The sequence below is a fragment of the Populus euphratica genome, unplaced genomic scaffold, assembly GCF_000495115.2.
Source record: "Populus euphratica unplaced genomic scaffold, PopEup_1.0 scaffold87.1, whole genome shotgun sequence".
NCBI lineage: Eukaryota > Viridiplantae > Streptophyta > Magnoliopsida > Malpighiales > Salicaceae > Populus > Populus euphratica.
The window spans coordinates 794,700-805,530 of NW_011499900.1; the positions used below are offsets into that span (position 1 = coordinate 794,700).

General features: G+C 35.1%; 3 protein-coding genes across 3 annotated transcripts in view; all 3 read left to right on the forward strand.

Annotated features, from left to right (window-relative positions):
• The first annotated feature begins 1,764 nt into the window (after positions 1-1,764).
• LOC105132675 (metallothionein-like protein type 2) lies at positions 1,765-2,577 on the forward strand. The gene is made up of 3 exons (XM_011036294.1): positions 1,765-1,903; positions 2,058-2,138; positions 2,229-2,577. Exons 1-3 carry the CDS (start codon positions 1,848-1,850, stop codon positions 2,317-2,319), a joined length of 228 nt encoding a protein of 75 aa, XP_011034596.1. The 5' UTR covers positions 1,765-1,847; the 3' UTR covers positions 2,320-2,577.
• Positions 2,578-5,203: 2,626 nt separating this feature from the next.
• Positions 5,204-7,386, forward strand: LOC105132747 (uncharacterized). The gene is made up of 4 exons (XM_011036419.1): positions 5,204-5,285; positions 5,885-6,012; positions 6,410-6,538; positions 7,032-7,386. The coding sequence occupies exons 1-4, from the start codon at positions 5,204-5,206 to the stop codon at positions 7,191-7,193; spliced, it is 501 nt and encodes a 166-aa protein (XP_011034721.1). The 3' UTR covers positions 7,194-7,386.
• The window catches only part of LOC105132678 (wall-associated receptor kinase-like 22), a 4,899-nt gene continuing 1,142 nt past the window's right edge, over positions 7,075-10,831 (forward strand). The window contains exons 1-4 of the mRNA XM_011036297.1: positions 7,075-7,163; positions 7,649-10,106; positions 10,288-10,398; positions 10,696-10,829. Of these exons, the coding sequence (XP_011034599.1) occupies positions 9,335-10,106; positions 10,288-10,398; positions 10,696-10,829 (1,017 nt within the window). The 5' untranslated portion in view covers positions 7,075-7,163; positions 7,649-9,334. The remainder of the gene's footprint in view (positions 7,164-7,648; positions 10,107-10,287; positions 10,399-10,695; positions 10,830-10,831) is intronic.

Genomic DNA, 10,831 nt, shown 5'->3' on the forward strand with positions numbered 1-10,831 from the left:
GATTCAGCAGTGTGTCAAGCCCTGGGCATGCTAGGTTTGGTAATAAGCCAAGCTCTTGGCATGCTTGTGAGAATGCATATCCTCCATTAGAACGCCTAAGAGAATAACTATTCTTTTTTGGCACGCCCATGAGAATGAGATAATGTAGGTTTGGAAAAAAATTTAGATCCAAGATATTTAGACATAGCATTCAGCCAAGTCTAATGTAATGTGGATCTGACAAAAATACCAGATCCAAAGCATTTGGATCTAATAGTCTGCCAAGTTCAAAGTAACGTGAGTCTGACAAACATGCTAGATTTAAGACATTTGAACTTGATACTCAGCTAAATGTAAAGTAATGTAAGTTTAACAAATATGCCAGATTCAAGACACTTAAACTTGATAGTCCGCTAAGTTTAACACACTTAGACTTGGCAGACAACTAAGTTTAAGACAATGTGGTACTAACAAATATGTCAAACTCAAGACACTTGAACTTAGCAGTTAGCCAAATCCAAAGTAACGATCATCTTTCCTTGGGCACGTCCAAGGGAATGACCATCCTCCTTTGGGTATAATCACGGGAAAAACTCAGTTTTCATAGGCTTAACTGCTTTTTTACGTCTTGGACCTTAATCTCTCTACACCTTTTAGGTGTATAAAAGTCTTTAAAGGACCCAACATATTCTCATCGAACATTAGTATAGATGCAAGAAATATTTATCAATCATTAAATATTATTAGGATAAGATTACACCTTTTTAGTATATAAAAGTCATCTAAGAACTCATCATATTCCCATCAAACATTAATATAAATGTAAGAGATATTTATCCTTTATTGAATACTATTAGGGCAATTACATTGCAGGCCCTCTTATTCATAAAAAAACAAGATTCATGAGCTATAAATACACTTTGAAATCTTCAGAACAAAGGTTCACAATCTTCATTCTCTACTATATATATATATATATTGTATTTTTTTTATATATATATATATTGTATTTTTCTCTTTTTAAAAAAAAATACTCATTCAAGCATCAAAAAATTCTTATCTCCACCTAAAGAAATTTTTTATAAATATTAGCCATAAGTCATCTTGATTAAAAAGAATTAAAAAATTATTAAAATTAATTAATTAACCGATTATTTAATTCGAATATCTTATTCATTGTCTTGTTGAACTTATGAGACCTCATTCTTTTCAAGTGCAAAAAGAAAAATATCAGATATTCCTTTTCTAGTGCAAAAAGAAATACTGGGGGTAGCGGGGGTAGCTTATAAAAGTAGTGGAGTATCCGAGAAGCCTTTATGCTTTCATAATTAGTCGTTACACTGTTTTATATATGAACGAGGACCTATTTATTTTTCATTTTATATTTACATAATTAATCTTTATATGGCTTTATGAACGAGAACCCCCCTTTTTCTTAAAAAACAAATCAAGGTCTGGTGATCCACAAGAATCATTTTACACAAGCTATCTAAGGCGATATATGACATTGGTTCAAGAACAAAAAAAATGTCAATTTCTTCTTTCATTAGTTAACGTACAAGATGCATCTTAGTGTTTATCTACATTATTCTTTTTTTAATCCTGTCTTGTTTTGTGCCGATTCTAATTACTTTGTTTAATTATGAATGTTACTTTATAATTTCAATGACAAGTCCATTGTCCACTCTTGTTTAACCCTAATATTGCAGACGCTATCACCCAAGGATCTAACCACACGTATGGTGGATATCAACCCTCTTTTTCATGAACTACACTATAAATAGCATGCCAGACCTGATATTCAATCATCCCGAGTTGATTTAGCTTCAGCAAATTCATTTTCCAATTAGCCCTTTATCCTATAGAAGATGTCTGGATCAGGTTGTAGCTGTGGATCTGACTGCAAGTGCGGCAGTGGCTGCAAGTAATTGCTATTTCTTTTCTTTAAAACCTTTTGCCTAGAAACATCCAGTCATGGAGCATATTAGTTGCTTGATTTCTTATTTTATTTATTTCCTTTCTCTTCTGGAGACTATAGTCTGACATCTACCTTTCTGTTTTCGTGATTTCCTTGGCAGATGTGGCATGTACCCTGACTTAGGTATCTCAGAAAGCACCACAACTGAGACAATCATTGCAGGTTTTGCACCAGTTCACATGTAAGTGTCGCACAGTTGAAATACTGTAACTAGCTCCTGATAACAAGGAATTTAACTGATTTGCTACTGATGCTGCTGCTGCTGCTGCAGGTTCTATGAGAGGTCTGAGATGAACTTTGGTGCTGAGAATGGCTGCAAGTGTGGATCAAGCTGCACCTGTGATCCATGCTCTTGCAAATGAGAAAACTTGGGCATGGCTCCAACAAAGCAGTTATTGTGTGCTATAATAAAACAGGTGGTCATGCAGTCCATGTATGTATGATGGTGTTTGCTGTAAAATAATAAAAAAGCAAAGGGTTCCTCAAAATCCTCCGTAGGATTTCATTTGCTGCTGTAGCTTGATGGCTACTGATCTTTGTCTTGTGTGTGTGTCACTGCTTTGTTGGCTTCAACTTTCAAGATGATTGAATGAAAAATGCTTGATTACTTCGTGCTTTAATAGTGTGCAAACCTTTCTTCTCCTTTTTACCTGCAAATCATTGACTTTTCATTTGCTTTGACAATGATCGATGATTTGGCCATTCCTAATGCTATGATAACATGGTAAAATATGACGCCATTGCAAACATTATTCTCTTGGATAAGAATTATCTATAATTTTCTCCTCTCTTTTATATATAAGATTTAAAGATTCCGTAATCAAATCAAGTACACCAACTAAGTGATCATTTGTATTTGCGGCCCAAGTCAGTGCTTTTAAAAAAAATGTTGTTTTAATTATTTTTTTTGTTTTTTAATTATTTTAATGTGCTGATATTAAAATTAAAAAATAAAAAATAAAAATAAATATTATTTTAATATATTTTTAGATAAAAAATATTTTTAAAAATAATTATTACTAAATACCCAATACTACAATTCAATGTTGTACTTGATTCAACTAAAAATCTAGATGGATGAAGCTCTTAATTTAGAGTAGTTTTTTTTTTTTGATAAATCAATGGTTCGTGGGGATTAATCGTGATGCGCGCAAGTTGGTCCGAACACCCCACGTAAATAAAAAAAAAAAAAGTAGAATCCAACAAGAACTTCGCTATGAAAAGGAGCTTAATTTGCAAATCTCATGTTAGGAAACGTGCAATACAAATTTTTTGCAACATTTCTGCTCCATTTATGGGGAAACTATGGAATACAAAGATTCTTGGTTGTGTGGCCATATTCATTAGATTAGATGTCATCTGGGGTATTTTAATAGATCACATCAAAATAAAAAAAATAATTAAAAAAATATAATTATTCAATCTAGAAAAATTTATAATTTGCATCACAAGTTTAGTGAATTAAATTATAAAATATAAGTAAATTCAATATATTAAACTATATTTTTATATATTAAATATATTACCATTTTATCATTTTAAAAAAATATATATTAAATAATTTTTTAATTAAACTATATTGTTATTGATTATGATTGGATTTGAACTCAAAAGTAAATATATATTAATTCTTTAAGCAAAAGAAATCCATCCCACCAGGAAATTCCATGCTATGCAGTAGAATAGAGACAGGGAAAGTGATTTACCATGCACATGAGAGGAGTTAAAGTGGTGGTGAATTGGGATCTTTCTCAATAATTTTGAGCTGACATAATGCCGTCTCAAATGGTGGTCTTCCGCGATGCCCTTGAACCATACAGCCCACAGAAGACAACGAGAGAGCAATAAGAGGTCAAATTCATTCAATGAGGTTGAACAAAGGACAAAGGAGCAAAGTGCCAGCCTCGTGCAATCCATGACAGATACAGTAATCAGAAGCAAGATTCGTGTTCTTGACAAAAAAAGAGTAGCCAGATAAGGGAATCGAAGCACAAGGCTGATGTATGAATAAACAGATAGCAGCATAATCAATAAAAACAACAGTTTTATAATCTCACAATCTCAGCAAAAATTGCCAAACTAATCGAACAACAGGTGCAATGATCGATAGTCAAATCCAAACAGTGAGTTCAAGATGAGATAGGTATTGCAGATTGCCTGCCTCATTGAATATCACCATTTTTTCCCCTCAAAGCTGCTGTCAGTTGAGAGAAAGCAAGATTAGTGTTCTATACTGCCACGAAAAGACGAGGATAAAGACACCAGAGCTGAAGTATGAGTAATTCAAAAACTGCCTGAGTTAAAATATTAAAATTAAATACATTTTCAAATCAATACACACATAACACCCTCTTGAACTTAAATTCAACAAAAAAATTCCAATAAATTCACCACAAATCAGCTATAAAGATTAACTTTTTTTAGAAATCACACCATCATACATAACCTAGATATAAAATATGAACTGATTCGGGTTAAAAAAATATGATAAAAATTTAATATAATCTAATCCAATAAAAAATCAAGATTGACTCAAATAAAACCAATTAAAAACTTGTTAAATATTTTATTTATATATTTTTTTAAATAATATAAAAATATTAAATGAATTCAGGTTGATATTTTTTCGATAAGAAACCATCCCTACCCCAAGTTAACCCTAGCTTAAGATTTATAACTATGCCATTAAATATAGATTCAAGACCTTACATGTAAAATAAATCGCACCTTTGAGGTTCTCTCTCACGTCAAACTTTTTTATTCCAAGAGAATTATGCCCAAAAAATACCTTATAAATGCATCAATTTAGATAAGGAAAACTTGTCCACAGATGAATTAAAATATACATATTTTTAAAATGGATCATAAAAAAAATGTATATCAATAAAAACTGAGGTTGACCTGTAAGAAAAAAAAAAAGAACAGAAAAACAAAATAAAATCAGAAGACCCACACGTGTTTCTTTTTGGATAAATAACTAGAAATTGAGTGGTGATCGCCTCCATGGTGTCACTTTGTGCCTTGCAGTCACCATGGCCCCAACACAATCCCCATCCCTCTCTTGCACTGCTAATAAACCCACCGTTATCACCAAAACAAATGCCACACCCCCACACCCCCACCCCACCCCCCCAACTCATTACTAGCACTACTCTCTATAACTCTTCTCTCATTAAACCCAATTCAAAGTTCAATTTTTTTAGCACCGAAATCATTAGCAGGACTCAAAAGACTCAAACTTTAGCTATGGCCACAGCCCCAAATACTGCCAAGGTGACCCCAGCCGTGATTGTTGGTGTTGGAAGGGTGGGAAGGCTACAAGAAATGGGTAGTGGGTAGTGGTCAGGATTTGCTTGTGACCAGAGGAGAACCGGTGCCGCTTGATTTTGAGGGTCCCATTTTGGTTTGTACAAGAAATGATGATCTTGATGCTGTTCTCGAATCTACACCCAAGCCTAGATGGAGCGGTATCAATACCTGATTATATGTTACTGTTTTGCTTTTATAAAAATGGTCACAGTGCAAATTGTTTTTGCTTTTAGTTTCGTTGATTGAATTATAATATTATATGCTCTAATTGAACCGAATGGTATTTATGATTGTTTTGTTTGATTGAGTTGGAAGTTTAATATGTATTGTTTTTGCTTTTAGTTTTGTTGATTGAATTATAATATTGTATGCTCTCATTGAATCGAATTGTGTATAGGATTGTTTTGTTTGATTGAATTGGAAGTTTAATATGTCTTATGCCTTTTGAATTGCTTAAATTTTGATCTAAAAAAAAGAAAAAACTGTTGAGTGACAAAATTCAGTGTTTTCTTCATCAATGTCGTTGGATTATGCTATTATGGAATTTATTTGATTTGAAACTTTGGATTTTGTAATCTTTGCTATGCATTTTATGGCTTCTGATAAATGGCAGTGAATGATCAAAGCTTGGAGAACCTCCTACTGATGGAAAGACTGATACCAATCCTGAAGGACTGACTGCAGCATATGGAAAATGGGCATCTGCAGTAGCTGCTAGATTGCATGCTGGAGGGCTGTCCTGTAAGGTAAAGAAAGTTTTCTTAATCTTCATCTGATTGAAACCATTATAAGGGAATTCATTAAAATCTAAAAAACACAGGGATTGGAGGTTGACACACAAAGGTAAGATCTTCAGGTTTAACCCTGTAATCAAAGATATCTTACATGAAAGGCAAGGTTGGCACTTTGATGGGGTGGGCTTTCTGGGTAAAAGGAAAAAGCTTTAATCTGATGGTGTTCATGCTACAATTTAAGTTATTATATGTGTTGCACACCTCTGCTTTGGGTTTCAAATTCGGGTTTTTTTTTTTTTCAGTGTTCAAACTTAATCTAACGTTCCCCCTTTCCCCTTTACATTCAGAATTGTGGAATTCACATTCTGATATTAGTGTGGCATATTTACATTTTTATTCATGCAACCAGGTTCTTGACAAGGAAGCTTTTCAGAAGCAAATGTTAGAGAAGCTGATCTGGATCTCAGCATTCATGCTTGTTGGAGCTCGTCATCCAGGGGCAACTGTTGGTGTCGTGGAGAAAGAATTCCGCAATGAGGTAAAGCTATCTTTGACAATGGAGTCTATTTAAAGCATCAGAGTTTGAGTTACTGCGTATCTTTCACTAGTGTTTATAGTTTATACTTGGATGATTTAATTTGTTTCATTCATTATTTATTTCTTTAATGCTTTCATTTGATTGCAGCTAATCCGCTGTCTACTTGATGCTATTTAGTAAATCCCATTCTCTATGAGTGCTACTTCTTTATGCTTTGTGGACTTTAAGATATAAATCAATTGGATGATGTAATTGTGAAACTAGGTATTCCTTGCACATGATTTTCTGTTTTCTATGTGGTGTACATATCTAAGCAAGTCATGCTCCTACAACTTGGCAAAGAGCTCTTTCCTTTCAGCCCTTCGCTAAGCCTCCTCTCCTTTTGCAGACCTTTACTTCACAAGATTATGATGTTAAGTTCTTCAATTTGTTCGTGCACAATAAAATCTCTAAAATGAATAGATCTGATTGATACTGATATTTGTGTTTCCAGGTGTCTAGCCTTATTACAGAACTTGCATCTGCAGCAGCTGCAGAAAAAGGAATAGTATTTGAAGAAGCTATCGAGGAAAGATTATGTGCTTACGCATGTGCTGTTGCCCACTTCCCAACAGCTGTTAAGGAGGTACAAGGTTTTGTTAACCTTAGCTTATAAGCATTTAGCACAACTTTATCAATTTTGATTGAGTTGGTGGATTTGAACTAGTTTGATAAATATATGTTTGTTAAGAGACTTGAGCCTACCTGGACCTAATAGAAGAGGGTTAAGGGAGGATAAAGTTTACCTTATTTTGTAGCGCATCTACTGCAAGAATAAAATAAAATTGCAATATGCTTCTCACTTGAAAGTTCTTGCAGTTTAAATGGAGGAATGGCTGGTTCTATTCTCTCTCTGAGAAGGCGGTTTCTGAAGGGAAGCCTGATCCTTGTCCCCTACACACATCGTGGCATAAAGAGTTAAAAGTAGTTTAGGATATGAAACTTTTACTTTGTCAATGGACAGGAATGCATGCTTCTCTAAAGGCCACTTGTGGATGCAATTAAGTTAATGACAGTAGTGTACATGGCTGTTACTGTTAATGATGGTTTTTTTTTTTTTTAAATGTTCAGATTAGGAAATTGTTGAAATGAAGGCTGCAAATAATACGAGGGAAAAGAAATTAACTTTCGGGTCCTTATAACCGGTATTTTTTTACGGGGTTTGAGTAGGCTTTTAGGCTTAAAAGCTGAAAAGGCAAATCCCACCCCTCATTCTTGGATTGGAGGCTCATTAGTTGTTTGAGTTAGGTTTTTGACTGATCTCTTTGAAATGATTTAACAACCTGTACCATAACAAGGATCAATTCAAACAATCAAAAGTATTCATATGGCTCAAATGTAGACAATAAGAGCAATTTTGCTGAATTAATTGATGAAAACACAGAGGGCACTATTGTATTGCAGCGCATGCATGCTACAATCAATCTTTTCGATCCGAATGTTCGTGCCTTGGGAGCTATGAGGGCGACCTTCACCTTGAACTTCGATGCGCGGGGGTATTTCAATTACGAGATCAATAAACTTTATATAGCCATTAGAGGTAAGTCTCTGACTTCTTCTTCTTCTTTATTGTTGTCGTTGTTCTGGTAAGGGGTACGGGCACCCTGTAAACCTCCTTGAAAGCTTTGGGCTCATGGTTAATACCATAGTCATCATATCCCATCTGGCTCATAACTCAGCCTAGCCCAGGTCAAGAATTGGGCGGTTCGAATAGATAGCGAGATCAGTACACTCTCTATAGCCATGATAGGCAAGCCTCTGATTTCATCTTCTTCTTCTTGTTTTCTCGTTACCAAAATCGGTGAATAGGGGTACTGGTACCCTGAAACCTCCTAGGAAGCATAGGGCCCATAGTTGACACAGTAGACTGCGTCCCCTTGTGTTAAGCCCAAGGACGCTCCATAGGCCAACAGAGAAGCAACCATTCCTGGAACCCTAATTATTTTTCCAGCAACGATAGCTTGGCCTCCTAGACATACAGTATAATACAAGTGCTAGACTTTTCAAGTGGTTGATTACTGTCCTTGCACCCTCTATTTTCTAATGACAAGTGTTTTATTTGGAATATTGGTGGATCTCAAAGCTGCTAGAAAGTCTTTTAATTGGATGATATTGTCTAGATGGTCTTAATTTCAATTAACAAGAAAAATCCTTCAACGTGTAGGAATTCGATTTCCAAAAGATAACCATCTTCTTGAAGTTTTAAATTTCTATGATTCTGGAATTTATCTTGTTTCGACTTCGAAAACAATTGCAATCTTTCTTCTCTTATCCTTTGCAGCAGCCAAACAAGGAAAAAAAAAAAAAACAACGGTCAACAAAAGAAACTTGAAAGAGTTTTACTGTAACTCAGCTGATGGAAGTGTCTTTTTTCCCCTAAAAATTTCAAGCTCGAGTCTCTCATTTGTAAACAAAATAAAAATAATAATCAAAACCATATGAAAATTGACTAGTAGCTGTACAATTGACTAGGTAACAGCATACGGAACACGAATGCTATATTCATTACTTGAAAAATTAAATTTGAACCGATCTCTGGAGACCAAGGAACTGGACGACTTTTCAACTATATGCTACTGAAAATCAACATTCCACCGGTGTTTATTTTTTTAATTATACGAGCTGGTTTGACCCCGTGAATCACCAAGAAGGTACAGAGAAACATCTCTATTCTTGCTTCACAGGTATATATGAACTTATTTAGGAGCGATTTGGAATCAAAACTTCCAAAAAGAAAAGAAAAAAAAAGCGAGGGAAATGGTTTGGAAATTGGTGTTTCAATTGATGTTGATGATGCTAATGATTCAAATAGCAGCAGCAGCAGCAGCACCGATCGCAAGGTCCGGTTGTCCAGATCGTTGTGGAGACATCAGCATTCCATACCCCTTCGGAATAGGAAAAGATTGCTACATGAACGAATGGTTCGCCATAGAATGCAATGCAACTGTCAACCCTGCTAGAGCTTTTATAAGTGGAATCAACATGGAGGTGCTGAATATTTCAGCTGAAAGAGCCACTGTTACTGTCAAAAGTCCAATAATATCCTCGAATTGTACTGGCGGGGAAGATGGTGTACCTCTGAATTTCACTGGAACTCCTTTTGTCTTCTCCGGAAACGATAATGTATTCATCGCAGTAGGTTGTAATACTCAAGCTTTAATGACCGGAATCACGCCAAGTCTCATCGGTTGTGTGTCTACGTGCAGTGACGTAAAGAGTAAAAATTTCTGCCAGGCTTCACCCCCATCATTCCTTCAGGTTTTCAATCCAAAATTAGAAGCTACAGATGATAATCAAGATAGAGAAGGATGCAAGCTGGCCTTCCTGGTGAACCAGACATGGTTCGAATTGAATGTCAGCGATCCATTCTCGTTGCAATATAGAGATTATGTTCCAGCAGAGCTTAGTTGGACAATGAATGTGAATACTGATGATCCCGTGCATTGCAGAGGATATTACAATGAGTCTTTTCGATCCGAATGTGTGTGTGGTTGGGGCTATGAGGGCATCCCTTACCTTGGATGCATAGGTAAATACTATTTTCCTCCAAAAATATGAGTGATGACAGCATTTTGTTTGTCGAGAAAATGATGATTTTGCCATGGGAATGGTGTCTTAAACCTTGGCATGTTATTTTGCTAGTGATTTCTGTCCTAACATTGGATAATCATCTTATTCGTTTTGGATTTTTGCTCTTATTATTTTATTAGATGTGGATGAATGTAAAGAATCAAAGCATTCGTGCCGAGGGCTACTTAAATGTGTAAATACACGGGGGTATTTCAATTGCGAGATCAATAAACTTTATATAGCCTTGATAGGTAAGTCTATGATTTCTTCTCTTCTTCTCTGCTTTCTTGCTGTCGTTGTTCTTGTTGTTTTCCTTACTAAGATCGATGGTAAAACAGAGAAGAAGCTCATATTTTTGAAGTTAGCCAAAAGATTAAATGTAAAAAATTTAGTGTAAGCCAAGAAATTAAATGTATAAAATTTTAAATACTAGCTACTAAATCCAGCTTGTTGCTACTCAGCAGTCACACACACACATACACATATATATGCTGATGATTGCACATGTCAACAAATTAACTTTTTCTTCGTTGTTGTAAATAATGCAGTTATAGGCGCAGTTGTCTTGGCATTGTTATCGCTGATGGGCATTTGGTGGTTGTATAAACTTGTAAAGAAATGGCAAAAGATTGAACTCAAAAAGAAATTCTTCAAACGAAATGGTGGGCTATTGTTACAGCAGGA